At 44.3% G+C, this 26,574-nt stretch overlaps 1 protein-coding gene across 9 annotated transcripts in view; it reads left to right on the top strand.

The window, feature by feature from the left end:
• Nucleotides 1–5,855: 5,855 nt before the first annotated feature.
• TLE4 (TLE family member 4, transcriptional corepressor) overlaps nucleotides 5,856–26,574 on the top strand; it is a 138,574-nt gene continuing 117,855 nt past the window's right edge. For 6 of the 9 annotated variants that reach the window (XR_004427601.1, XR_004427600.1, XR_004427603.1 and 3 more), the window contains exons 1-4: nucleotides 5,856–6,023; nucleotides 7,064–7,161; nucleotides 8,489–8,552; nucleotides 10,002–10,046. Coding sequence is in view for 1 of the 9 variants with exons in the window: in XM_033164826.1 (XP_033020717.1) it covers nucleotides 5,979–6,023; nucleotides 7,064–7,161; nucleotides 8,489–8,552; nucleotides 10,002–10,046 (252 nt within the window). In the remaining 8 variants the exon portion in view is untranslated. Of the gene's footprint in view, nucleotides 6,024–7,063; nucleotides 7,162–8,488; nucleotides 8,553–10,001; nucleotides 10,047–26,574 lie in introns of those variants that run through there. The other 3 variants (XR_004427605.1, XR_004427604.1, XR_004427599.1) reach the window with 2 other exon arrangements.

Below are 26,574 nucleotides of genomic sequence, written 5' to 3'. Positions count from 1 at the left end.
GAACGATTTCTCAGGTTAATGACTTACATTAAAAGTATATGATGCCTGGGCTGAGAAGGGCGTCTTTGGCAGTGGAGAGGTTTGTTCACAAGGCATCATTTCAGTACTGTAGAATCAGAAGTCTAATTTTATCATGCTGCAACGAGGGGGAACATTCCCAGATGAACTTGTATTTAAGCTCTGTGCAGTTTTGTGTGTCAATTTGAAATTCAGTTTCAAACTGCCATTACTTATGTAACACCTTCCCTAGAACAGAGCAATGCAAGTGTGTGTATACAACAGAAAGCTCCAGATTGATCATGAAAGGGAGCGACTTGCAAAATCTGTTCCAGATCCTGGGCACAATCCAAAAGAAAATTATGGGACAGTCACATGGAAAGGAATGGGAGTTGTAGGAGGGTAGCTGTGTGCTTAGCCGTGTGCAGTGGGGTGTGCTTACCACAATGGTGATAATAAACCACAATGAAAATATCATTGTGCTTACCACAATGGTGATAATAACGTCTAGTATGCACAAGACAAGAGCATTTCCCTGATATAAATGCTCACACACACCACAGTCTTAGAGCACAATTCTAACTATGACTATTCAGAAGTAACTCCTATTGAATTCAATGGGATTACTCCCAGGTAAGTGGGGGTTTGGATTGCAGTGTTAATCACCATGGGTATTATTCTACTGGTAATAATATATTTTCTGCCACCTCCTGTAATTCACAAGTGCTTATTGGTACACCCAAAAACTGAAATAGCTACTCGGGAGTGTTGGCTTGGCAAGAAAAATATATATCGCCAGTGCTATTTAATTGTGCACATGCTCCCTGTGCAGTAGTAACACCATTCTTGCTTTTTACTCATGGTGTGTGGTGCTGGTGCCAGCTTGTATCTGCTCCACATGAGCTGTGCAGCCTTACAATGTTCTCTTTGTTCACGTTCTGTTGTGTGCCTGCACATGGATACGGACAAGAAGTGCACCTACAGTAGGCTAGAGATGCTTTCTTTTTTATGATTGTATTGATTTTTGAGGCCCAAATCAAGATGTATACTTCTGCAGTAGCATTTGCTTGGTGGCCTGGGGTGCACATTGTCTGCAATATATTTTACTGCGGTGTTATGGCCCCTTACTCTTCCTCCCACGTTATCACCCTCCATGGAGGAATCAGGAACAGTAATCTGGGCCCAGCGTTAAATCAGTCCTGTGAGCTTAGGTTATTCTGGACAAGGAAAGCAGATGAAAGCAGGGACACTTGCTTTACACCGCAAGGGAAACTAATCCTCCTCAGAACAAGATTTTGAGCAAACACCACGAGAGAGAACCACTTTCTGGTGGTCTGGGAACTGGCATGGCATATCCCACCAGAGAATTAACACAGCTCAATTACACGTACTGTCCAAGAGCTAAAGCTTGCAAAGCTTTTAAAGTATATGCACTGGATGGTGCATTTCATACAAAACTCAAGGAAAGTTGCTAATATTTCAAAATGCTTACTCTTTTGCTTTTGAAAATAACTTTATTTTACTTAGTAGCAAAACAGAGGAGGGGGTCATACATAGTGCTATTTTTCCTAGAAAAAGAGTGCTGGAACTCACCATGAGCACCTCCCTTGTTCTCTTATGGCGATGGTGCCCACCTGAGTTCTGACTGAAAAAGAGGCTTGGTCATACATATTAAAATTTAGAAGATAACATTGCTTTCTTGGCCAGATCCCCTTTAAGGGGTCACCACCTCTCATCTAGTTCATGGATCTTAGCGCTTAGTAGGGTTCTTAGTAGGAGCAAACCCTAGCAAAAACCTGGACACCTATGCTATTTATTTTCTTACATTTATACCTGCCTCTCTTCCAAATTGGTAAACAAAATGGCATAGAACTGGAACCCAGGTACTTACCCATCCAGGCATTGACCAGATCTAAATCTGCTGCATTTCAGAAAGATGGCACTTGCCTCATGTCCTTCAGACCACACTCCAGGACTCAGTGGAGGATCCCAGAAAACCTGTTTTTTAAAGCATTTGTCCAGATTTCTTTGCTTGCAGGGAGATTAGACAATATAGGCTTCCTTTTTTAAATAATTTGTTCTGATTTGTTTGCAGTGAGGTAACGCGTCATGGTATCAATTATTATCCTACACTTTCCAGTGCACTTTCAATGCACAAATCAAAATGGATGCTCAAGAAACAGGTCTCCTGGAAGCATGGGTGTAGCCAGGATTTCTGTTAGTGGGGGCACACCTTTTGTTGGGGTGGAGAACCTCAGTTAGCATAGTAGGGCACCCATAATAATATAATTGTGGGTGTTGGGCAAAGTCAATGTGAAAAGCTAGCAGGTGCCTCAGAGAGAAGCAGTTCAGCTCTCCTCTCTGTAGACAGCCAACGAGACACCCTGGGGGGGGGGGAATTCAGACGTGAAGACAGAGTCTCCCTGCCTCTGCGCCCCTCCCCATGGAAAAGGGTGCCCTGCTAGCTGTGGAGAGGAAGAGGAGGCTCCACTGCTGCCAACCACCACAACACAGAAGTCACACAATCCTGAGGGTGAGATGGCACCCCTGTCAGTTAACTATGTATTTTTATTGATTCTTATTGATTATCTGGGGGGGGGGCAGCTACCCTTCCCTGCTCTCCTTGGCTACACCCATGCCTGGAAGTCTTCCTTGGGTCAGAGCCGGGTATGGTCTGATGGTACATGAGGCCACCACCTTGTCAAAGTCAGGCAGATCTGGGTCTGCGGCATCTAGTAGGGGGACTTGCTTGTAAAGCAGTTGTAATGACAGAAGAAGGGCAGAATATGAATGTGGCACAACAAGAGTGCCAAATCTGCTTTAACTGCACGACCTGAATTTGCTGGTACTGTATGTGCCTAAAATGGAGACATTGTGCGTAATACACATGGGAGTAATTGCATCGTTATAAACACTACATGCATTTAGGAATCACTTGGCACGTATATAAGGCATGTAGATATGTTGTGGGAAGCCCTGGTGTTAACAGCTGTATGCGTGCAGCAATCCTATGTGCTGTGTAAGTTTGAAGCCGCACTAATTCCCTGCTCCATTGCACTTCCTTAAGAAGCCGAATTATGTGTTTTCCTGCTTACTCCCATAGCTGCCCGTAGAATTGCAGCCCTAAGGCTCTCAAGAGTTTATGCCGGCAATACAACTCAGGGTCCATTGCAGATGTACACTCGGCTCAGACACGGAGTCTCGTCCATGCTCTGGCACTTAAAACTACAGCGTTTGCCAATATTCCCCTTACCCCGCAGTCTCCAAACAGTTTGTTTTTCACCGTAGCCTGCACAATGCAGCCGTGTTCCATCTGGGTTTTCTGTGCATATAAGCAAAACTACCAGGTTGTGTTTTTTTTGGGGGGGGGGGGGGCGTTGCTTGGTTCCTGTTGGAATCAAGGCAAACCACCCTCTCTTCACCCGCTTATCAGAAAGGGAGTGCGACCCGGCGACTCCGTCGCAACGCCCTCGGATTTCGAAAGGAGCATCCGCGTTGGGGGGGATGGCGGCGAAGGAAAAGCGATTCAATATGCGATGATTTCCCAATTAACCTCGCGCAAAGCCTCTTTGGCATCAGGGGGGGGGGGAGTCCCGGCCCGTTTTGCACAGCCTAGGTATTCCTCTCCACCCCCGCCCCGAAATTACTGCTCGCCCGCCTCCGCTCTGGACAGAGGTCATGGGCGCTGAGTAAATCATCTCCGGATAAATTATCCGTTTGAGCAGCCTTCATTTCCTTCTGCCGTCTCTCCCTCTCCGTGCCAGGCGTCTTTGTGCCCAATTAGCAGCCAGCCTTTTTATACCGAGGGAAATCCTGACATAGCCCTAAATGGAAGAAAATGAAAAGATCGCAATCTCTCCCTCCCGCCCCCCCTCCTCCTCCTTTCCCTGGGCGTCTGTGTCCCAATCTCTCTCTCTGCAGCGTTTCAGTCCCGTTCACATGAAAATTATGCCAGCTCCAGTGGCGCGTAAAATTGATGTGAACTGAAAGAAGTGGGATCAGCGTGATCTCCCCTCTCTTGTCTCAACAGGGGTTTCGGCGCGTTACACAAGGCCGAGCTTGTCTCTTTAAGGAGACATTGGCCCCTAATTAGTCCGCATTCCTCCTGGTGTGGGCGATACAGCGGCGGTGAGTGGCACTGGGTGCGGGGGGTGCGACGCGGGGAGGTTCCGCGGATCCCCCGCTCCAGCCGCACACCTCCCTTGTTGTGCCACCACCCAGCGTACAAGAGCCAGCAGCAGTAGCAGCGGCGGCGGCGGCGGCGGCGGCAGCAGCAGCAGCAACCACCCCACGTTACTTTGATTGACAGCTGAACAAATGTTTCCCCTGTTCGAACGCCGGCGCAATCGAACGTCAGCAATCTCAAAGCTCCACCTCGGGCAGAGCGAAGGAGGGAGGGTTGGGGGAGTGGCTTGTCAGACGAGGCCTTCTGGTTGGCTGCCGTGCCGAGCCACGTCTGGTCCCCACGTGGGGGAGACGGAGCGGAGCCGCCCCCCCCACCTCAGAGCCGTAAGCCCATTTGTCAGCGGCGAAATGATGGGCATTAATACAGAACGGCGATTAATGAGTGGCCGTCGCTGATTGGTCGTTGGCGACGCCCTCCGTAGGAGGAGCTGTCGTAGCGGGGGAAATAGACAGGCGGCTAAAGAGGCTGCGTGCTTGCCGACGGGAGTGGTAGTTTATTTTCACCACATTGCGCACGTAAAGGAAGGGAGAATGGCTCCGTCAAGGACTCCACTTCCCAGGGTGCTTTGCAGCCACCTTGTCTTCCGATTGTTGTGAATATGTATCAGAATGTTAATGATTTGCTGCTGCTAAATTTGGTCAAAGGAGTCACCTCGCCAGAGCGTGTTGTTAGAGCTGCTCGGAGCGGTGGGTTTGGGTTGCCGATGCGGTTTCGTGTTATATTGTTCCGCCTTGCTATCTGCAAGAGTTTGGAAGGAAAAGGAGAGGATAAAAAAAGAGGGAAATAAACAACTCAATCAACCAAGATCGCATTTCTTCTTTTTTAATTTTTAATATTTTTTTATTAAAGGGGAGGGAGAACAAGAGCCATTTAAAGGGGAAGAAGAAAAACAAAACCACAACAAAAGGGTTATCGCACTTAGACCTTTGAAGACGCGTATAATTTACTCGGTGGGGAGAAAAAAGACGGGAGTGAAAACAACACATTCTTTTTCATCTCGGGAGTTCCTGGTTGCTTTAAAGAAAAAAGGATTCCTTCTCTTCCTCCCTCCGCCTTCTCTCTCTCTCTCTCGCTCTTTTCTCATCTGCCTCGTTTTGCGAAGGGCCAACAACTAAGATCAATAAAAGTTTTCAAACGGAAGAGGCGGCTGCGAGAGGCATCTGCTGCGGGAGAGGAGGATTCGCCTTTGGTATGAGCGGAGTTTTCCTTTCCTTTTGCTTTGCTTGTTGCCACCGAGGAGGGGGACAGGCGGCGGAGGCGGGTCAGCCGCGGTGAAAGGGAGAAGGAGCGTCGACCCTCGGACCGCGGGGGAGAGAGCGAGCGATCGAGCGAGCGAGGAGGGAGCCGAGCCAGCGCCGCTGGCGGGCCGCGAACGAACAGCCTTCCGACCGCTGGGACACCGCAAGAGGGACTTGCTTGGGAGCGCCGAGGCACCTGGACCTTCGGACTGCGCTTAGGGCCCTGGGCGTGGGAGCGAGCGGCGGGCATTGGCCGCAGCCTCGCCGGCGCGTCTGGTCGTGGGCCAGGGACACCCCCTGTGGAATGTTTCACGGGTCCCCTTCTGCCGGGGACTTCGCCGCCGCCGCCGCCTCCTCCTCCTCTTGTGTGTTCGCCTCTCGAGTCCCAGGGGTGGGAAGGTGCGGCCGCAGCCGGAGGAGACGCTCCTCGAAGAAGCGCGAGCGCCGGGCAGCCCCGTCCTCCTCCTCCTCCTCCATCATCTCCTTTGCATCGCTGCAATTAAAATCAATGAACCGAGTTTTCTCCCTGGCCCAGAGCACCCACTAAATCGGTTTGGATGATTCGCGATCTGAGCAAGATGTACCCTCAAAGCAGACACCCGGTGAGTAGCGGCGAGCCCGAGGGTGGAAGGGCTGGCTGGGGGCTGCGGCTGGATGGCGAGGCTCGGGTTCCAGCGGCATCTCCCACCGCCCCACCCGCGGCGACCCACCTCCTCCTCCCCCCCCCTCTCCCGAAAGTCTTGTTTACCAAATGGGAGGGGCGGAACTGTGCGCTCGGTCCGGGTTGGGGGTGGGAGAGAGAGAGAGAGAGAGAGAGAGAGCGAGGTCTGGGGACGAGAATAAAGACAAATCCCCCCCCCCACTCCGCTTTGCCTCCTGCTTGGAGAAGGCAAATGAGGGAGGGAGGGAGGGAGGAGGGAGAGGGCGAAGAGGTGGGAGGGAGAGTTGGGTGAAACAATTGAGTTGTAGCCATTTTCTTATTGTTGTCTTTGGCTTTCCAGGCTTTACGGTGTCAGGGGGGTTGGTTGGTTCCGTAGTACTTTCCGGCTTGCTAGCCTTTGAAAGAGTCACGGGCAAATTAAGCGGAGAGGGAGCCGACTAGGAGCCGTCATCTTAATTCGTTTTAGCTGCCCAGCGCGTTTCAGCTGCTGCACATTTGTACCTTGCGATCGATTCCCTTTCCCCGCCCTCTGCCCCCTTTCATCCTCCCCCCCGCCCCCACTCCTTCACTTCCCCGATATGAAGACCCTCCGTGGGGCAGCACAATATCCCCCTTCCTCCTCCTCCTTCCTTAAGCCCTTGGTGGTGGTGCTGTTGTTGGCTGGTTATAATGCTGGAGGAGCGGGAAGATGAGCCGGCTGAGAAGAGCCGCCGCTGCCTCTATTCGAGGCTTATGGAGGTGCGGACGAGGGGGCTCTACTTTGTGGGGGCGCAAGGCGAGCAGGACTGGCACGATTGAGAGACAAAAACACTCGGCGTGTCCGTGCGCGCGCACCCTCGCGCCCAGAGTGAGTTTTAATTGCTCTTTTCATTATTGATGTATGGGTGACCTCGGCAGGCATGTTTGTATGTGCTGTGTGCGCCAATGGCAAGGCTGGGCTGAGGAGTAATTAAAACATTTCATTCTGATGACCGCTTCTAGGCACCGCATCAGCCTGCTCAACCCTTCAAATTCACCATTTCCGAATCCTGTGATCGGATTAAGGAGGAGTTTCAGTTTTTACAGGCTCAGTACCACAGGTAATGATGTTTACTTTCCGCGCGATCCTTGTGTTTGCTTATCTCTTGTCACTCCCGCTACTACCCCTCCAGGCATGGACATGTGTCTCTCTCTTCCTCTTATAAAAAATCATACCCTTGCCTTCATTACAAAGAGATGGCATCTTTCCCCACCACTCCGCCAAACAAAACAAAGCGAAGCATTCCCCGGTCACAGCCCTGATAGAAGGGTGTCATTTCATCTCCTTTATCTTGGCAAGGAGCTGTTCCCACTTGACTGAGGCAGCTTTCAAATACTAGGGAGTGTGCTTTTAAACATATCCCCGAATATGTTCATAAACACTTCATCAAAGGTACTTATTATTTTTTTAAGTTCCTCTGAATTAATCCAGGTGGAGGAAACACACCTTTAAAAGGTTAGTCTTGGCAGATCTAAAAAACAAAACACAAATAAAAGTGCTCTTACGGATTGGGCAAAGCACCAGGAGCAAAGTGTTTTTGCGAATCAGGAGGTTTTGAAGCTGCTGGGCAAGGATTCGGCGGCCCCAGTTCTAGGGGTGTAAGCTAACAGGATTTGAAATGTCTCCCCCGCCCACCCAGGCACATCTTTGCTTAAATTAAATGTTTTGACCCCGCTCCTTCATATCTTGCGTGACAATGTGCAATGTCAGGTGCTGATAGAATGGAATTGGAGCTGGAGTGTTCTCTCATTATCCTTAGGGTAGAAGTACTTTTATACTCTTCTTGACAAACAACTCTCAAGATTGTTGCAACCTTAAGGGTGTGTGTGTGTGTTGGGGGGTGGGGGGAGTGCAAAGAAGGCTTTATTGCTCAGAAGTAATAGATGCTGTAATAGAACTTGTAGATGCTGTTGTGCTGCTTCCTTTAAAAGCCTAAAACCTTTCAACCCTTTCTATCTTGAGTGGTTACTCAGAGTTATATTGCCCGTTTAAGGGCAAGCGAGATCACACGTAAAGGCAGCTTAAGTAGTGGTCTTTTTGAAAGAATTCTACAATAGCAGGTGATATTTATCCTTCGAAGACAGTCAAGCCGCCTGCCTAAGAATTCCATTTTCTGACCCTGTTTCCCTACCACCACCTCACCCACACAAGATGCATTTGCCTGAAAACTTTCCTGCATTTTGGTTTGAGCAAAGGACAAGTGGATCTTACCCGACAAGGGAAATCCTAGATACGCTCTAACTACTTGAGTTTGGCTTCTTATTAATATATTACACAGGATATCCTGCAGGGACCATTCATATATCGAGAGGCTATGCAAAGGGGCATTATTAAATACTCATGGATGTGTGTGTACCTGTTTCTTTTTTTTTCCTTTTCTTGAACAGTTTAAAGCTAGAATGTGAGAAACTGGCCAGCGAAAAGACAGAGATGCAGCGACATTATGTCATGGTAAGCAAGCGGCATAACGAATTCAAAATGTCTATTAGGGTGGTATACGAACAGAGAGGCATGCGAAGGTTGCTGGAGGCAGTCAGCTAGCTAGTGATAAGAGGCACTGTTGTGATGAAGGTTGCATTAGGAAAAACCTTGGCCCTGAAGGTTTTGCGCCTGCTTGTTATTAGGGCGCTTTGACATAATTTTTTCTGCTCAGTGGAACAATCCACTTGGACTTTTCTTGTGTGAAATGAGGGTGTTCACTCCGGCGCCCAATGAGTCCTGCATGGCAGAAGGTCCTTGAAGACTCTTTGGTGTTTTAAGTATAAAGAATTCCTTACCCTTTGACATATTGATGAAAATATGATTAGCTGGTCAGAGGCGTATCTGAGTTTGCATGTAGCCTTCAAGACAAAAGCTTCCAATCTATACTTCCACCTGCCATTGATTTGCAGAATAAATTTGTCCTTTCAGAGAAGGATATTTACATTTTAAGAAGCACGACAAAGAGAACCAGCACTCTAATAAAGTCTTAGTTCTTAAACCTGTTGCTTATGAGCTGCCAATTAAAGGCTGCATGTTTAATTGAGGACGTTGGTGACCAGAGTTTTTCTAGAAAGGACCTCTCCCCCTCCCCAGTATGTATTTGTGGACTCCCTGCAGCAATGATTGGCATATGATGAAGTCTCTGAACACCTAATTTTCTGATGGATTGTGATGCCACCCAAAGAGCTGTTTTCTATCTGCTCATCTGTTTATATGAGGAAATAATTGCTTTCTTTATGTGATGGAGTGACTCTGTTTTAAGGACAATAACCTTGAGATATGCTGCCTTCTAGCCAGAGCAAAAGCTATCCATCAAAGCTTCTAGTCTGGCCTTCACATGTTCTGATGTTCCTTGTGCATATGGTACTAACTGGCAAAGCCGAGCTATCCTGCAATACAGGAAAACAGGGTTTTCTTTTTCTTTTCTTTTTTAAACCACGCACACAATTGTGTGTCTGCTTTGAATCTGAAATGCTCTGCCGTTTTATTTCTTTGCAAAGCCTATATTTGCTTGTAGTCATTTCATGTTTTTAATTTAAAATATCGAAAGAAAAGTCTCCTCTACATTGCTGATTTATGACCCTGTCTGCTTTCTAGCATTTCCAGCATTTTACCATCTTAAATTGGTGCTGTGGAACAAAATGTATACTTGGGCTCTGTCTGATCTTTAATAATTGTATTTGTCATTTTTCCTTTCTGGTATGCATGTGTGTGATTTCCTTCACCCCCTCCTTTTTTGAGTGGTAGTTTAAACAAATGTAGAATTAAAAGCAGACTAACACAAATTAGGAATGTGTATGATTTGAGGAGATTCAGCTTAGTTACGTTATGCTGCATATGCTTTCAAAAGATTGCAAATTGTGTGTGTTTGTATGATTACATACTCTAAAATGAGTTCATTTTCTTCTTTCTTCTTAGTATTATGAAATGTCCTACGGGTTGAACATAGAAATGCATAAACAGGTAGGCAACACATTCCCTCTTTTTGTAAAGCTACTGTTAATTTTTCGATTTTTAATCCACTTAAACTACAGCACTTCTATCATTCAATTGCAGACAAGATTTTGGTAGTTTTTTTTGCTCACTGGGACAAACTCTGATTCTTTGAACGTGTCATAAGAGCCTATGCAGCCAGGTGTAGGTGGTCTTAATATTTTGCGGACATTCCCTAAAATGCCTGTGTTGGATAAATGCTGTTGGATTTGGTAACAGTTGTGTGAATAATCTCTGCCTGCAAGTAGTCCAGCTGTCACCTGTTGATAACAAAATCAGAATTTTAGGTTTGAGCTGTCTTGAGTTCAAGCCTTGTAGATGAGCTGATGGGCGGCGGACCTGAGACCAGTCTGCGTATGGTGAAGGGGCCAGTTGCCTTTTAAAGTTGTTGGATGTGTAAGTCGCTGAACTTCTTGAGATCTGTAGATTGAAAAAAGGAAGTTGATGCGGAATGAGAAAGCACGCCTCTGGGTCCTTTTATGTGGACCACCTCAGGAAATCCTGCGCTTCAGTGCCAAACACTCTTCACGGCGGATGAGCTTATACAGCTGTGCCGCCCTGGTTGCAGACACCAGCAATTAGGCCACGACTGGTAGGTTAAAAGTCTGCTGTGGTAAAGAGGATTTTTGTTTTTAGGTAAGTCGCTCAATGAGGCTAACCTTTCCTGGTGGTGAAGCGTGTGATTAAACAAAGTTTTTTTTTTAGAATTGTGTATTGCTGAAAGTTATGGGAAGGTGGTCACTGGTAGCACTGCAGCATAATTCTGATCAAGTGTCGAATTCTGTACAGTATGTGAGAAAATTGGACTTCAGAATTTTGGTAACTGCTTTGTAGTTTGTTCCTTTATTTACACTTCTACGGGTTTGTCGCTATTGTTAACCTGCTAAACTGGGCATAATAGCAACACACTGTCTAGTGTCTACTGGCTTAAATTTCCTATTCTGTGGCATAACAGGTTTTGCCTGCAATGCAGTTCATTTTAATTGCGCCAATTCAGATGTGCAAGTATCCATAGGATTAATGGTTAATATTAAAATTAATTAGTGCTGTGAGCTATTGGGAAGAATTGTTGGCATCCATCACGAGGAATTGTTCAAAACCATCTGAAGTCAGAAAAACTTGGTTATGTCTTGAATTTGATATAAAAACTCATCCATCTACCTTTTTTAAGGACAATAGAGTATTTTTGTATCTAAACAAAATTGGTAACCAAAATCCTCATGCATTAGCTTATGTGGTTTCTGGTATGTGTACCAAAAGAGCCATTAGCCGTTTGTTCAGGAACACATTGAGAATAATTTAATGTATGTATGTAATCTTTTTTTTCTGGGCAGGGGGAACCCAGAAGGTGGAAAAGCCTAGATATAAAGTCTGTTAATTGTACTACCGCAGTTTAAAACAAAGAAAAGTGGGCTTTAATTTTATTTCAAGTATTTCACATTGGAAACTGCTTGCAGCAGGGTGCTCTGAGTAAATTTTTTATTTAATTTGAAAATGTGCTGATTTTGAAGGATTGAGTTTAATTAGAGTATCATTTTTCCATTGCTGTCATTTCTGTTCAGATTGGTAGTGCCAACACTCCACCTTTGCAGAAAACACTTCTTTTAATACTTTTTATCACATGCTGCCGACTCTAATGAAATACAACAAAGAAAGTTCTTCGCAGAATTATCATTCTGGAGAATCTTATTGTCTTATCTCTTGTTTCTCTGCCGTGTAATATGTGGGCTTGGTAATGTTGATCGTACTATTTCTCTACCCGCCTGCAAATCCGCCCAGTAAAGTTCCCCATCTGACATTATGGGAATATTGAAAGACCCCCCCCCCTTACTTAAAACCACCTTCTTCGAAGGGGACAAAGCCTTCAGACCTCCGTCTCTTTGTCCTGCCCTCCCCCCACCGCCCAAATTTTACCCAACTGAGGCACAGTGATCTGCTTTGGGGATTATTTGTGGGTTTTGCTCTTCTATTCAATCATACAAAAATCCTGAGGGCAGTTTATCACATTATGGAATACAGACAGCTCTGCAAGCCACCTACTTATTATATTTCCTTTATTCCCGCCCCTCCTCCATTTCTCTCCCCCCCCCAAAAAAGAAAAAAAGCAGAGAGGCCTATCTATCTTTATTTGTTTTCCTAGGCAGACAGCCTTGGTTTCTCCCAGCTCCTTTTCCAGATGTAGTTGCTGGATGCCCTTGTAATGGAAAGCAGGCAATAATGCAGCGAAGTTGCCCTGCGGCATAATTGGGCCTAGTTCTCAAGATCAGGTTAGGCTTATTCGCTTATTAGATTTGTGTCTCGGCGGGTTCAAAAGTAGGGCTCCCTGGAGTCCCTGGAAGTACCCTAGTAATTGGTGGCCCTGGTATTTGAAACCTTTGTGTATTTTTCTGTTAAAACGTCTGTTCTTCTTGGCTGCTCCCAGCCACCAAGTATTTATTTTTAGAGAAATTTTTCATTGGAACAGAAAATGATGGCTGTGATGGAGTCATGACTCTGTGATTTAGCAAATTGATAAAGGGATAAATGCGCGTAGCTGGCTTGGCGCTGTGTGTGTGTGTGCGCCTTGAGGGTGGGGGCGAAGAGGATGGGGCGAGGTCCCCCCCTTCTTTCTCCTCCCCTTTCGCAAGGCTGATCATCAGTCATCCTGTGTTGATTTTGATAGAAGACTATTAAAGTGAAACCTATGGGGAATTTGTCATTCTGAAAGGAAAGCTAATGTAATTAGTACCAATTAAAGTACATTTAGCAAATTGGATTTAATCTTAATTAAGCCTGCATAATGTTGCCAATTTTTAACAATTATGTTTGAGAACATAATTAATTTAGATTTTGGTAACTGAGTAAATAGCATTAGACTGATAGAATTAGTTTTCTGAATTATTTAGGTTTATTAAAAAAACAGGCACCCAACCCCACCAACAACCCTGGCGTGTGGCACAGAAGCCCAATTGTTGTTGTTGTTTGTTGTTTTGCAATCTCTGCTAAAATCAATAGTGTGTTGGGAGATGCCAGATTAAAATCTGGTGTTCGCGCCCCCCCCCTTTTGTTTTTGCCTTGGGATGTGAAAAAAAATGTAAGCATTGCTCTCTGTGGCAAGATGCTACTGATAAGGCCATGATCCTGAATATTACTAAGAATAAAGTTGCCTTGTATTCAATAGGATTTATTTCCAATCAAGCATGCATGCAATTGTCCTGTTAAAGGAATTAGTGTCCTGAAAAATGTTTGGATTTTTTTTAATGGGCCAAACCTTCTTAAAAGCACACGCAGACACTACCACTTCTGCATAAATTCAAAAACACATGGATGTGCTATTGCTCTGACTCTTTCGATTGTATTTTTGTTATTTTAATTAGTTGATAATGATAGGGTGTAATAATCTCATCGTTTTAGTCAACCGGGAATTGAAGTGCTTTTACTCCAATATTCACTATTAAAATAAGAATTAGCCCTTGGCTGCAGATAAGGCAGTTATGAATAGTACCAGTGGGAAGTTAAATAGGAGGCAGATATCATTCTCTGCGTGTTTTCCCCCCTCTGAGTTGAGATTACAGTAGTCCTTTTGTTTTTCAGCAAAGCTCTTCCTAGTTGAAAGCATTCTCAGATAAACTGATTCTTTTTCCTATGGATATTTCCAGGAGAATCAGACCTTGGAGCTGGACACAGGAACATGAATGGCATGATTTGTTTTCGTGCGTGCGTTTTAAGAACCGCCACTGTACTCCCCTCTTCCCTTCCTCCCTTTCACTGCAATCCATGTAAATTTTATTACAAGTCTTGGGCAACAACCATTTGAGTGCTTCTAAAATATTAATTGAGTAGAAATGAAAGGGCTCTGGCCAGCTGATAGGATATCATAATCGTAGCTGCAGTAGTCGATGGTAAATGATGATAAATGGCATTAGGAACCTTTTAGCAAACTGTAATAACTACAAAGGAGGGAAGCGGTATGGATTTGCATTATATCTGATACCCTCTGGTACCAAGTGGATTGCCAATACTGCTTGTTTAGCATTTTCTAAGGGCAATAGGATATTGATTTCTGACTTACAAGGAACAGCTCTATTTTCACCATTGAAAAGTATTGCAGGTTGTTAAGAAGAAATTGACTTGAAGAGGCCTGACTGCTGCCCATCATGGAGCAAATAAAGCAAAACTGCCGAAGCATGGTGGTGCAGTGAGATGGGGCCCTCAGCAATTTGTTGCTATTAATTTACCATGCTCGACAGCAAATCAATCGGCATCTACTTCATCTGCTGGAGAAAATGCTGTCCAGGGCAGATAAAAGGCCCCGCATAGTACAGGGAATAAGGCTGGATTGGCCAAACAGAGGCTGCAGTTAATGTGTAAATAAGTGAAATCAAGGCAGCTCTTGCAGAGGAAGCTGTTTTTAATTAGGTTGGGGCTTTATAGTGAGCTATTTAAGAAAGTAGCATAGAGCTTGGAGGGGAGGAGCAGATTTATTGCCGACTGGGTTGATATATGGTTCGTATGACATCCTAGCCTTGAGTCTGCTTACTGCTGGTGCTTCAGTAAATTACTTTGGTAAAAGACCAAAGATGGAAATCCATTTGTTTAATTTAGAGCTGGATTTTGACTTGTTTTTCATCTCTGGGGCCACAGAATGCTTATATTGTTGAGAACTGCTGGTATATTCTCTCATGTAATGAAGGGTCATTGGGTTGCTCAGGGCTCCCGTCAACCCCTGACCCACCCGTAGTGTAAAGCCAGCGCCAGATGCCATTGTCTTGGTGCTGGATCAGGGCTGCTCACCACCCCATCCTCAGGTATGCACATTTCCCTCTTTTTCCTAGAGGGGAAAAAAGAGAGATCTGCCACCACATTCTGTGCGTCTGTCTGACAAGCAAACTGGAGCTGTTCCCAGCCACCCTTGGTGGCCTGTTGTCTTGAGTGGCAGAGTGTGTCTACCTGAGCAGGTGAGCAGCACCAATGACAAGCTTCTTGCAAGTAGTGGCTGCTTCCACTTATACTCTGTACAGGCTTCCTTATTCATCTAAGTGTTGAGAACAGCTCAGTGTTCAGATCCCATCTGCAGAGGAATGTCATGTGTGGATCAGAACTCGCACACGCTCAAGGGTCCTCTCTGTTGGGACGAGCGTATCTCTCTCTACATTCTGAACACACAACTCGGTGATCTGTGGAAATTAATAAAAAGGAGTGTAATTGTTTAAATGACATTTCTCTCTGTTTATCTTTCTGATTACCTGAAATGTTTTTGGATTGCATAAGGTTGCACAATGTATATGTGCTATATCGATCCGTAGGTGGAGAGTTGCTGCCCTCTGTTCCGGAGGATAGCTGAGGAACCCGCTAGAATTGCACCTCTTGAGTTTTCTCTCCATTTATAGACAGTAGGAAAGATTTAATTGAGATACCAGCAATGTAGTAGGAGCTGGCAGAAGAACCGGGAGGTTTAACATCAGATAGACTGGAAGTGAAAATGTAAAAAATTGTGGTGTCTCATAGTGTTAAGGTTCTAACCTTGAGATTTTCCATCAAATTTTAAAATATAAAATGTGTGTTTACAAATCAGTATGAAGGCCAGACTTCATATGTCTTAGTTTAAGATTATTCAGCATGTACTGAGAAACTGATTAAGCCAAAATAGCTCATTTTGTACCACACCTTCCTGTGTGTGACATTTTTTTTTTTTAATAAGAATTTATTGGCATTTTTCTATAACAACATATACCCACACCCACACCTACAATTAAACAAATGCAAAACACATAAAACAAATACAAACAGTGTCAAGTTTTCTTATTGCATCTTTCTAGAAAAAAAAAAATTTCTATTTCCATATCTTGACTATTGACTTCCCCTGCCTTTTCACCTTCGAGTTTATATCCTTAATCTATTTTATAACCATTTCTCCTAAAAAAGAAAAAAGAAATTAAATTCAGTTGTATAATTACAATCAATTATATCTTCAACATTTTACTAAAAATACATCTCTACATCTTGGTCTCAATCCTCTTATTCCATAAACTTAATCCACTTAAATTTACTTTACTTATACTCCACCTCACAGATCTTCACAGCTCATTCGATCAAATCTATCTCTTCTATCCTTAAGATTGCTGCTAATAACATGATAACTTGAAATATCTCCTTTCATGTTCAAATAAAAAATATAACAGAAAATTGTTGACAGTATTCACCCTCCGATTTCAGTTTACCATATCAGGCTACCTTAAGTTTTACTTAATGCTTCACCCCACACCCCCTCTGTCCATTATTCTTCTCCTGGTGGCTTCAACACTAAACTTCCATGTAGCTTCCCTCTCCAAACGTCCACAGATCCAGGCACAGTCCAAACCTCTCCTTGCCACGAGTTCAGAGGTATCCATCTCATCATCTCTCAGCTTCTTCGGTTCTTTGTAACATTCCTTTTCTTCTTGTAAATACCTTAATTCTCTGTCCCTGGCCCCCGAGCTCACACCTCGGGGACTGGATATAAGAAATCTTGACGTCGCCTTGGGGCTGCCACCCCCAGAAAGCGAATTTCTTCTCCGAAGTAGCTCACTCATCAACCCTCTCAGCTCCTTGGCAAGGCATTCTTCCAAAGTGTCAAAAGTTTTAAAAGCCTCCTCTGTGGGCAATTGGTTCCATTTCAGACCCCCACACAAGACTTTGACTTTTCTACAAAGCAGTTCCACCTTCAAGGCAGTGAGTCTCTGTTCATCCGTTAGTCCAGAGTTCAATACCAGTTCAAGGACGAAGCCCAACATACTGGCAGAGGAGGAGGAAGTGGGTGTCATATTTCTACTCCCCTCTTTGTTCGTCGCCATTTTCCTGAGCTGGAGCGCAAATACCGCAACTTTAAATGGAGATATTTTCCTCTAGTTAGCTTCCCGAAAGAAAAGTTTGCCAGTCTCATGTGTCAATTTTAAATACATTATAGCCAGTTCTGTAGCAGTAATCACTCAGATTGGTTAGATTCTTGAGCTCGAAGGGAGAGAGGCAGGCTGCCCTTCTCCTTCCCCCCGGATCGTCCCAAAAGCACGATTTCACTCAAATTCTTTACTCACGACCACCGGGTTCCTTTAGCTCCATTCTTCACAGGTAGAACTTAGACGCTCACCGCGGGCTCTGTCGCCGCATTTGCATCCCGGTTGGGGCATGTCCCCGAAGCCCGGCTCCGGTTGTCCCTTCACCCCCACTCCCCCTTTACAGGGGGAGCGAGGGAAGGGTTCGGAGCCTCCGCGGGCGCTGCCGGGGAGCCCAGGGTGCGGGACGCTCTTCCCGCACCCCAACCGGAGCCCCGCTTTGCGGTAGCGGGGCTCCTGACCCCCGGGATGGACAGGGCGCTTCGGACCCGAAGCAGCCCTCGACCACCCGGCGATTGCGTCGCCGCCGGAAGTCTCCTGTGTGTGACATTTGGATCACAGAGCCCTCCTATGGCCACAGCTCTTTGGACATGGGACGACGGGGGAAGCAAGGGTTTGTCAGCAGGAGGAGATTCTTGTAAACAGAGCCATACACTTGGGAATGAAATGAAAATGAAATGTACGTCTTTAATAAAATGAGGTTTGCTGTTGCAGGACCTCAGTTGCAGGGGCCTTAGTGGTTCCATGGTATCTTTCATTGCTGTAGGAGGAAAGGGATCAGTTACTCTTGGGATAGCTGGATTGAGGTCGATATGCTCTAAATACCAATTTGTCCCCCCCCTTTTTTTGAAAGGCACTAATTTCTAAGCTGTATCACTCAGTTTAGCATAAGCCTCATTTACCTGCACTGCCTGCAAAGAACGGGATCATTTGTATAATTAGATTTTCATATAATTGAGAAATAATAAATAAATAATAGCAAAAAAAGACTGCTTATATAACGTTGCATTGCCCCACAGGTGTGCATGGTGAATGGGATACCTATTTTGCCTTGATCCAGTTACATTGACATTTTGCAAAGCAAAAACATACGGCGTGGATTAACATGGCCACACCCTTAAACATCCACAATCCAGATGTCTAAAGATTTAGCTCTTTTATCTGCACTCCACAAACTGTGAGGGGGGAAAACCTGATGTTGGCAGCAGCGTACCAGTAGCAATTGGGCCCATTTGGTAAAAAGTTGGCTCATGCTACTTTCTAGGCTGCACGCAAGGCATTTTCCATAGTAAACACACAAGAGTGTGAATAGAGGCACATCTGGAAACAGCAGTATGATGTTTACCTCTGTCAAACGTGATTGCTATGTGGGGTGTTCTTGATGATACAAGTGAGTTTTCCATCATGTTTATCCATGTTCTTATTAATTGCTGCGTATTCATAAATAGAAATATTAGGGCTGAATTGAGTTTGATTTGTTCTAATTATTCTGGTGCAATTAAACTCCAGACTTGAAAAGTAAGAGAGAAGAGTTTGTGTAACTACATGAGCTCAGCGCCCATACGGAACTTAATAGTTCTGAGTGCACCATTTGCTTCAGAAAGTGTTTGGCTACACATTATGCTATTGGCTCTCTGAAAAATTTGATGTCTGTGACGTGTACTGCATGCCATTTATTCCATGCTTTTTGCACTACAAAGCAGAACTGATCTCAGCAGGTCTGATGCTAATTGGCAAACATAGGTCAGCTTGTAATAGTGAGCCTCTAATCAACAAAGCCTCTAATATTCCTCTTAATTGAAGAGTGTAAACACTGGACCAATTGTCAGTCCATTGAAGTTAAGACCTAAATATTTATGCCAGCGTTGCTGCCTGCGAGTAACAGCCCATGAGGCTGGCATAACATCATATTATTATATTGCACTGTTGCAACAATTGGTGAGCACCATTCTTCTAAACATTTATTCTACTGTGAAATAAGTCTTTGGATTTGGATGCTACATTTATCATCAACAGCTAGAAAAGCCATATTAAGGAACATTTTGATTTTTGTTTAGCAGGTGTCCCATGTTGTGATTTTTAACCAATAAAAAGAAAATACATTCTCATCTAATATTTCTGAACAGTTAAGCTCCCCCCCCCGACTATTTCCTTTTTCTAATTTCATTTGCAGAATCCTCCAGGTTAATATCCAGAGTGGTTTTGCCAAAGCAGCTGGTCATATTCCAGAGCAGGGTGGCCAACTAGGGATTTGTGGATCACAATACAGTTTTATCTGCCCTTCAGCAGTGCCTGCCTGTGAAATTTTTGGTAAAGAAAACATACTGCATGCTATTTAACTTGGTGAGCAGGACATTTTTGTTTTTTGAAAGTATGCATGTGTACATTTCCCTCTTTATAGAATTTGAATTCTGGAACTGGAAGGAACTCTGAGGGTCATTTAATCCAACCAGCTGCAATGCAGGAATCTTAGCACACACTAGTCCCCCATCCAACAGGAAACCATACTGGACCCTGCTTAGCTTTGCAAATGTGCTAACAGTTTTATTGCTGCACCACGAGGGGTTATGTAATGTCATGGTCATTCATTTCAATTAGTCTGTTCCAAATAGAATGTGCTTGCATTCAACCCAAACTCAACTTGTCCTTTTGTAGTCCTTTTGTGTGGGGTTTGATGTATCACTGAAAATAAATGTAGGAAGTTTACTTTATTTTCCTTTATAGACTCCAAATATTTACACATTTATTCCTACTAACTTAAACTATTTTGGAACGTCTTTAGCTTATCATTCACTTGATAATTCAAATATTTATAGCATGGACTGCTTTCAGTTTTTGGCTCTGACTGTTAATGGTAAAAGACTGGAAACTAAGCCTGATGAGGAGCGCTTGAAGGAGCTGGGTATGTTTAGCCTGGAAAAGAGGAGACTGGGAGGAGATATGATAGCCATCTTCAAATATCTTAAGGACTGTCACATGGAAGAGGGAGCATGCTTGTTTTCTTCTGCTCTGGAGGGCAGGACTCAGACCAATAGCTTCAAGTTACAAGAAAGGAGATTCTGACGAAACATTCAGAAAAAGCTTCTGACAGTAAGAGCTGTTCGAAAGTGGAACAGACTCCCAGGAGAGGTGGTGGACTCTCCTTCCTTGGAGGTTTTGAAGCAGAGGTTGGGTGGCCATCTGTCATGGGTGCTTTAGCTGAGATTCCTGCATTGCAGGGGGTTGGACTAGATGACGCTTGGGGTCCCTTCCAACTCTGATTCTATGATTGTTCCTCATAGCCATATCTAAGGTTACATTTCTGTGTTGACATTTTGAGAGATTTTAGGAAGTAGGTAGAATATGACTAACAATACTCATCTTCATAATGCAAAAGTAGCCAGATGTGATCTGAATTGTAGACTGTGGTAGATAAAATCTGCGGAGGTTAACCAGGCACTTTCTCAGGCTTCCATTTGACTGCTCATGTGTTCCAAAGTTGTGCATCTTTGATCATTATCTGATTGGTTCGTGGTGCCCCAGTTGTGGAATTTCCCCTAGGAGATAAGGTAAAGGACCCCTGGGCGGTTAAGTCCAGTCAAAGGTGATTATGGGGTTGCGGTGCTCATCTTGCTTCAGGCCAAGAGAGATGGCGTTTGTCCGCAGAGAGCTTTCTGGGTCACGTGGCCAGCATGACCAAACCGCTTATGGTGAAACGGGACACCGTGATGAGTGCCAGAGTGCATGGAAACACCGTTTATCTTCCCGCCGCAGCAGTACCTATTTATGTACTCGCATTGGTATGCTTTTGAACTGCTAGGTTGGAGCTGGGACAGAGCAACGGGAGCTCTTTCTGATTGGCAAGCCCAAGAGGTTCGGTGGTTTGGACCACAGTGCCACCCACTACCCCAGGACATTTTGGCACCTGCCAGGCCTTTCCAAGTTCCTTCTGGCATTAGTGTTTGTTGTTTGTAAAGCATTGAGTTGGTCCCAGAAGATGGTTTCTATGATGGTTCTTTCATTTATTTTAGGTATGTTTCTTATTTGTTCTTGTTTGTCTGTTAGGTTTCTTGCATTTTTATTAATTTGTAGGCTGCCCTGACATCCTAGGATGAAAGGGATGGATAAAAATAGATGAAATAAGTAACTCAAAATCATGGAAGTGCTGCCTGCTAAAATGAAGTCTTTTCAGGTTCTAAAATGATTTCTGACATGTGTTTGGAAATACTTGATTCATTTCAAGGTCCCCTATGGCGATTGTGTGTTAGTCTGAAGGGCTCTGATGATGAACAAAATGGAGCCTTCCTTCCTTCATTTCATTCTTGTTTTTCAGTAGTTGCTTTAGCACTGAAGGCATGAATACTCTGAGTGTGTTTTGTGTATCTCGTCGCGCAAAAGCCTCTCCTTGTCTGTGGTTACCTGATGTGTGAAAACACCCCATGCTTACACACCACAAAAGAAGTTCTCATGTAAGCTTTCTTTTTTCTTTTTTCTAAATAGGGATTTTATTGCAGGTTTAAAAAAACCATAGAGATACTAGTTCTGATTTCAGTGATGCTTCTCCTTTTGAGGCCACATTTCCTGAACTTGTGTTCTCCCTTCCTGCCTTATACCAAAGGCAAGGTTGACTTGGACCTGGTCAGCTGGGCTTGGCTTCCCGCGACCTGGGCTGTAGTAATCGCTGAACTTGATTGTGAAGCTCAGAAGGTGTGTGTGTGTGAGAGAGATATATATATGAGTTTCATTTTGGGTTCTTTAACTTGTTGCAATCAGGTTTTTTCCATACATGAAAATTTGGAAGTATGCTGATGTAACCTAAAATGCAGTTGGGTATGTCAGGAGTGGTCATGTAAATTCTGGACCAGGCTATTCTTATGTTTAACGCAGTGGTGAACTGAATGAGGTTGGATCCTGTTAAGACAAAGACCTCGTGGGTGGTGGTGGGTTCCTGGGTCTGAGAACTGGGTAATTTGCTTGTTCTAGACAGGGTTGAAGGAACAAGTACTTAATCTAGGGGCGCTTTTCATTCCAAAGTCACCACTGGGGCCTGAAGTGACTCGGAACACCTTTCACCAGCTTTAGATGGGGCAGCTCTGACCATGCCTGAACTGAAATACTTTATAAAGCCCTCTATGTGGACCTGCCTTTGAGGCTAGTCTGGAGGCTGCAACTAGAGCAGGATGCCATGGCTGGGTTGCTAAGTGCAGCAGTTTACAACAAGCATAAAACACTGTTTTAAAAAGAATTGCATTGACTGCCAGTTGGCTGCTGGGCCAGGTTTAGGGCAGTGATGTGTCTCCAGCACTTGTTGAAAACCAACTTCTTGACTCAGGCCTTGGAGCCCATTAGTATGCCTTGTTGCATTTCAGTTAATTATGTACGTGACTGTATTTATTGCTGTTGTTTTCAGTGACCTGTTGTTAATGAACTTCTATTTTAGCTGGCTGTAAACTGCCTTGCTGTTTTCAAATAATGGGTGGTGCCTGAACGGTTTTAAATAAATAAATAGGAACAAGGGTATTCCACTCCAGTGAATACACTTGATAATAACAATCTCAAAATGCTTTCAATGCCTGCTTCTGCGTTCAAGAATTGACCCCTTCTTAGAAGGATGAAAAGGCCTGCCGCTATATTATACAACTATGCAGGGCTTTTTTCAGCTGGAACTCACAGGAACTCAGTTTTACCACCTCTCAGGAGAACGAGGGAGGCGTTCATGGTGAGTTCTGGCACCTCTTTTTCTAGAAAAATAGCACTGCAAGAATCAGTGCACAGGCTTGCTCCTCATACAGATGTATGCATGTATGTTTAAATGGAACTTACTCACAGGTAAGTGGGCAGAAGCTTGGCGCCTTAACTCAGTCAAACTAGACAATTTCTTCAACTGCACGATTGCATTCCTATTACTTTCTGGGTCATAACGCTATATGGTTTCCACACTTGCCTTGTTGGGGTAGCATGATGGGCCAACATATATTCTCCTTGGCTTTTTATACCATGACTGTTCTGTTTGCAGTGTAAAATATCACACACCCCAGTTCTCTTTGTGGCTCTGAGGCCAGAGCCTCCACCTCACTGCCCCCCCCCACATATTACTGTGTGCAATGCATCCCTATGTGCCATAAGCTTTACTGCAACCTTCTAGAGAAATGTTCTCCTTGGTGGTACGTTTCTCTTTTCAACTTGTATGCCTGCGTCTTCCAAATCCCCATATTCATTTTAGTTTGCAATTCCCCTCGCCACTTTATTTAGGAAGGTATTGAACAAAAATGAAAGGCTAACTAGATGATGGGAAGCCACTAACCCACTACTGGCCTCTAGCATCACCAGTATAGAAACAGTAAATAAGGCATATGGTAATGCTGCGGTTAATCCATCAGCTGTGCTTTCAATTGCATCCTCAGGCCAGGGATGCAGATTTACTGTCTTAGAAAAGCATTTCTGAAAGCTGAGGGACCAGTTTCCCCTCGCCTTTTCAGAGTTTGGACCCAGAATCAACAAATCAAAATACAACAAGAGCAGCATATGCTCTCTGCAAAGACTTAATAAAACATTTTGGTACTTGTAGGCACTGACAGAAAAAAAAGCTGTGTGGAAATTTAATACTGCGGAGGGATGGTGAAATAGAATGGAAAAAAAGAGTAATAAAAAAATCCAGCTATAGGTTGAGGCTGTGTGATGACGATAGAAGTGCAGTTGGGGTGTGTGTGTGTGTTATGAGTTGTGGTTGCTACCTATTGAGGGGAGAGCAGATAGAACTGAAGGCCACTGGGCCTTGTCAGTGTTTTCGTGTTGCACAGATAAAATGGCCTACAGAAGATTAATGTCATCGCCGAGAGTCTGAGCCACTCAGTTTGATGACACTTGGCCTTCAGCAGTGCTCCAGTTCTTCTTCCTCCTCTTCCTTCTTTTTAGGTGAGCAGGTCAGCAAGTGCAGTTTCTCCCCTCATATTACTGTTGTGTGAAATCCTGAGGCTAGCCGAAAGGAAGTCTGTAGAAATATTTATTTAGTGGCCAGACTTGTCACTGCTTGCGTCTATTAGGGAAGGGCCATGGCTTAGTGGTAGAGCATCGGCTTTGCATGCAGAAGGTGCCAGGTTCAATCCTTGGCGTTTCCAGGTAGGGCGGGGGGGGGGGACGGGACACTCCCGTCTGAAATCCTGGAGAGACATTCCTAGTGGGTGTATTCTGTGCTGGCCCTTGGAGCCTGATTTGGCATAAGGCAGCTTCCTGTGTGCGTGTGAATTAATAATAATAATATTTATTATTTGTACCCCGCCCATCTGGCTGGATTTCCCCAGCCACTCTGGGCGGCCTCCAACAGAAATCAAATACAAAAATATCAAACATTAAAAACTTCCCTAAAATTAGCAACCTTTTGGATCTTAGATGGGCCCTACTTAATGCAGCTTTCTGATGCCCAGTTTGTTTGGCTTAATAGCTTTTAGAGTAGATGTTCTTCATTGGAAGGATCTTTTTTATACTGGTGAGGAGACGGTGTCTTAACACTGTAGGAAAAGAGAGTTTAGCTAAGAAGTGACTGAAGGTGTCGTATCAACACAGAAGAAGAGAGGAGCAACACCAAAAAATAAAGAACTGCAAAGCTCAACAGTGGAATTTATTTGCATTGTTTAATGTTCAAACATGAAATCTTCACCAGAAGCATCTTGCATTCTCAGTAGATGTAGGCCAGTCAAGTAACCACAGCAGTTTGCTCAGAAACAAGCCCCATTCAAGCATAAAACAAGTTGCAGTCTCTTTTCCTCTGGTGAAAGACAACGGCTGTGTTCAGATTGCCATATTTCAGCTTGGGCACAAGTCATTTTGCCTTGCATGTATCCCCTTCTCTTCTTCCTTCATAGTGTACTTGAATGAAATAAGTCTCTGGTTAGGGTCGTAAACCAAGGGGAACCTTGATCCCACAGATGTTCATTTCATTTAGATGAGGAGAGAACATACTGTGCGTGTTGGCAAAAGACTCTAGCATAACTTGGTTTATTAAATTGAGATGGGATCTTTTGAACCCAACCCTATATGTTGAAATGCATTGAGGTACATTAAATATCAATGCTACTTTTGAGTACTGGCTTGAGACTTTGCTGCTTCTGTGGTTTGTTTTTTAAAAAAATGTAGTTTCTTGTTGGCCACAGTAAAAATATTTTAACATGCATAGTAGAATTCTAGCTCCAAGTGATTGTTCCCATCTAATGTATTAATCCTTTGAGGAACTGCTTTTGTAGCCAACAAAATACCTGAGAACACAATCATGGGGTATTCTTGTTTTTACTGTATTCTGGTTCAAAAAAAAAACATAGAAATTGCAACTGGATTCAGAAAGTGTGGAGAAAAGCACTTGAGGGAATGGTTTGGCAAGAAAGGAGAATCTGATCAGGGAAGAATACTGTAGTTTGACGGTTGTGAATGAAAAGATAAAAATAACCCATCAGTTGAAATAACAAGGTTGGAGGAGTTTAGGTTGATGTGAGGAGTAGGAGTGTTAAGTGATACTATTCAAGCTTAAAACAAGATCTGAAACAAATATTGGCAGAGATCTTTGATAAATTAGGAGTTTTTATTCAAGTAAATGAATATTTTGACTATGAGTGAAAAGCAGTGTTTGCTTTATCTCTACAATTAAAGTAGTATGTGTAGGACTTTTCTGCAATAAGTGATTCTGTGCAGATCAGTGTTCCCAGGTACTTAAGTGCATTGTCTCTTTGTGTGTTTGCATGTGTGAATTATGTTTAGTGCAAATGTAATTATATATTTATGCCTTATTAGTCATGATAAAAGACAAAATGGGCCTTGTTAACTCACTGGTCCTTGCGCCACCAGCCTTTACCTGACACAGGTATCTTGTAATTAACAATTTCTGGCGGGGGGGGGGGGGCTTTGTGCTTCCTTACTGCAGACACACACCCAACTTGTGGGTGGCAAGTGGGGAGGAGGCTAGCATGGGATGTGACTGCAGGGGTGGGGGCCAGTGGGGAATTGCTAATCCCTGGTGGTTCTATAACTAAGACATGACAGGTTTTCTGTCACAAGCCAGTCTACAAGTGTGAAATGCAGACCAGAAGACACTGTCAGAACAGACACTGAATAGCACAAGTGAGAAATCTGTGGCCCAAGGCAGCAATTTATGGGTTGGCAAATAGTAATAACTTTCAACCTGTTTCTCAAATGTTACTTTTTTGTTGCACACAAGCTCTACATGATTGGCACATAGGTTGCAATTTAACATGCTATTTCTAAATGCCCCCAAAGGCTTCTGTGAGCCGGTATTGGGGCCAAGTGGTTTTTCCTCTGTACTTAACAGCCGTGCCAGAACCAGCCAGTCAGAAGAAGCTTGGCTGGCCTAGCAGAAAAGAAGCAGAGCCCAAAGTTAGGAAATTGTGGATGTTGAAATGGATGTAATCAGCAGCGCAAGATCTGGCAGCTGACGAGTCTCATCGCCTGCTGAGATCCAGGGAGAAAGTTGCAGCCGCGCTGACATGCTCCCATTCAGTGTACCAAAGCCATTTGAGGCATGGCGCCCGCAGTGTCACTGCAGCAGGGATGCTGTAGCCTTGTACCTTTCCTTACTCTTATGCTGTGATTTGCACCTTCCCGATGTTGCGTTGTGCTACTGCTGGTGAAATAAGTTGTGGGCAAGGATAGAGTAAATGGAG

Source organism: Lacerta agilis, chromosome 11, assembly GCF_009819535.1.
Source record: "Lacerta agilis isolate rLacAgi1 chromosome 11, rLacAgi1.pri, whole genome shotgun sequence".
Taxonomy (NCBI): Eukaryota; Metazoa; Chordata; class Lepidosauria; order Squamata; family Lacertidae; genus Lacerta; species Lacerta agilis.
Note: the sequence above shows the minus strand (reverse complement) of the source record. Positions and strands in the feature narration are given on the sequence as shown.